General features: G+C 40.3%; 1 protein-coding gene across 1 annotated transcript in view; it reads left to right on the forward strand.

Moving 5' to 3' along the window:
* The window catches only part of gphna (gephyrin a), a gene marked incomplete at its 5' end in the record, with an annotated part of 28,906 nt that overhangs the window by 13,802 nt on the left and 12,926 nt on the right, over positions 1–2,178 (forward strand). Inside the window, 3 exon segments of the mRNA XM_035674080.1 lie at positions 417–504; positions 676–749; positions 1,783–1,847. Coding sequence (XP_035529973.1) covers positions 417–504; positions 676–749; positions 1,783–1,847 — 227 coding nt within the window.

Genomic DNA, 2,178 nt, shown 5'->3' on the forward strand with positions numbered 1-2,178 from the left:
CATGAAATGTAGGAAACCACAAATCGAAATTGTAGATAAGGCATGTCAAAAAGAAAAAGGCTACAGGGCTAAACAATGTCAAATTCAATGCAACAGAGGCTGACCTGTCCTGACTTTTAGTCCCTAGTAAGAACTTGATCCTTCACTTCCCATAATGCCACTTGATTGTGTCTTTTTGTCAGAACCTCCTCACCTGATAAACGACCACATCTCCAGTTTGTAACACGTTTTCCATTAATAATATGCAGCTTTTAATCCCAATCCAACATAACCCTGATGACATCACTGTGATATTCACGCTATGACATTTTCTTCTCAGACTTATTATCTTCTCAGAAGGAGACATCATACAGCAGTTTTCATAGGCTGAGAGGCACTTGCTATGAGTAGTAAACTGAGTTTGCTCGTGTTTGCAGCCCTGATGACTTGCTTTCAGCTCTCCATGAGGGAATCAGTCGTGCCGACGTCATCATCACCTCAGGGGGTGTGTCCATGGGGGAGAAGGTAATTTCTCATCAAGAACCATCTCTTTGATTAGATATTCTGGTCTTGGATAAAGAAACAGAACATTTGTCACAGTTTATTTGTTTGCCTACTGTTTTTTTTCTGACCTAACAACATCAATACTTACAGTATTATTGTTCTCCATCTGTCTGTGTTTGTGTGTCTTATTAGGACTACCTAAAGCAGGTGCTGGATATTGACCTTCATGCTCAGATCCACTTTGGACGAGTCTTTATGAAGCCAGGGTGAGACGGGGGAGGGGAGTGGAGTCTGGCTGGGGGGATTAAAAAGGGGGACACATGATTTTATATCCAAACTCATTTTCTTATTAACCTCTAGTGAGAAATGAAGTGAACTCATTCACTGTTCATATTATTCATACTGCAGCCTGTGCTTTCTATACTTCTGCTACTTCTACTCTTCAACTGCTTTTACTTTTACTGTACTCCCTACTTCTACTACTTCCCCTCCTACCACTTCTGCTACTACTGCTCATACCAATTCTACAGTTACTACTACAACTTTCACTATCTTTGTTACTGTCACTACCAAAGTAATAGTACTACTACTACCACTACCACTACCACTACTTCTACGACTGCCCGTCTAATACTTCTGCTACTACTGTTTATACCATTTCTGCTGCTATTGTGCTTTTACTGCTGTTACTATTCCTGCTACTGTTATCTCTACAGTTTGCTACTACTACACTGTATTTATTACTGTCACTGCAGAACTACTACTACTGCTACGGCTGCCCCTTGTACTACTTCTACTCTTTGTACTGCTGCTACTGCTTTTACTACTACTGCTACAAGTTCTGCCTCTACAGTTTCTATTGTTACTACTAGTACAACTGTCTATATTGATTCCCATCACTAAAACAATTACACTACTACTGCTACTCCTACTACTGCCCCTTCTACTACTACTGCTATTACTGCTACTATACTTACTCTGTCTTCTTCTTCTACTGCTGCTTCTGCTTTTACTGATTCCACTACTAGAACTGCTGTTGCTGCTACTCCTTCTATTATTGCTACTGCTTTTTCTGATATTACTACTGTTAATACTATTACGGTCACTATTCTTTCTACTTGTATTACTATTTGGGTGCTACTACTGCTTCTTCTACTACCGCGAAAAGTGTTGCTGCCAGAACTTCTAGTACTTTTACTATTGCTGTAACTACTATTATTGTTACTTCTATTATTCATTTTACCACTAGTACTGTAATGGCATCTAAAAGAAAGTAATGAGCGTGTTTCTGTTCCTCAGTCTTCCTACTACCTTTGCCACAGTTGACATTGATGGAGCACGGAAACTCATCTTCGCTCTGCCAGGTAATATATTTAAGTGTGAGTTAACTGGGTGTGTGTTGTTTGGCTGTCAGTAAGCGTGTATCTCCTTGTTGTCCAATCCCCTGGACCATCTGACACCACACTGCTTTTCCTTAACTGAAGCCATGTACCATTCGCTGTATGTAACCTTCACGTCGGCACCAGAACAGCAGGCACACTGGAAAGGGAGTGATGGACACAAGGTAGCGCATTACAAGATGCCGTTAAAAAAACAATGTTGTGATCTCTTTCATGATACGTGAAAGTGTTAATCAGCAGTGATACCCAGTTGAAGCTAAGGATAGTTTCATTTAAAGGGGAACTTTTTCAGCTT

The sequence above is a fragment of the Morone saxatilis genome, unplaced genomic scaffold, assembly GCF_004916995.1.
Source record: "Morone saxatilis isolate NCDOM2014 unplaced genomic scaffold, NCSU_SB_2.0 Contig3, whole genome shotgun sequence".
Taxonomy (NCBI): Eukaryota; Metazoa; Chordata; class Actinopteri; family Moronidae; genus Morone; species Morone saxatilis.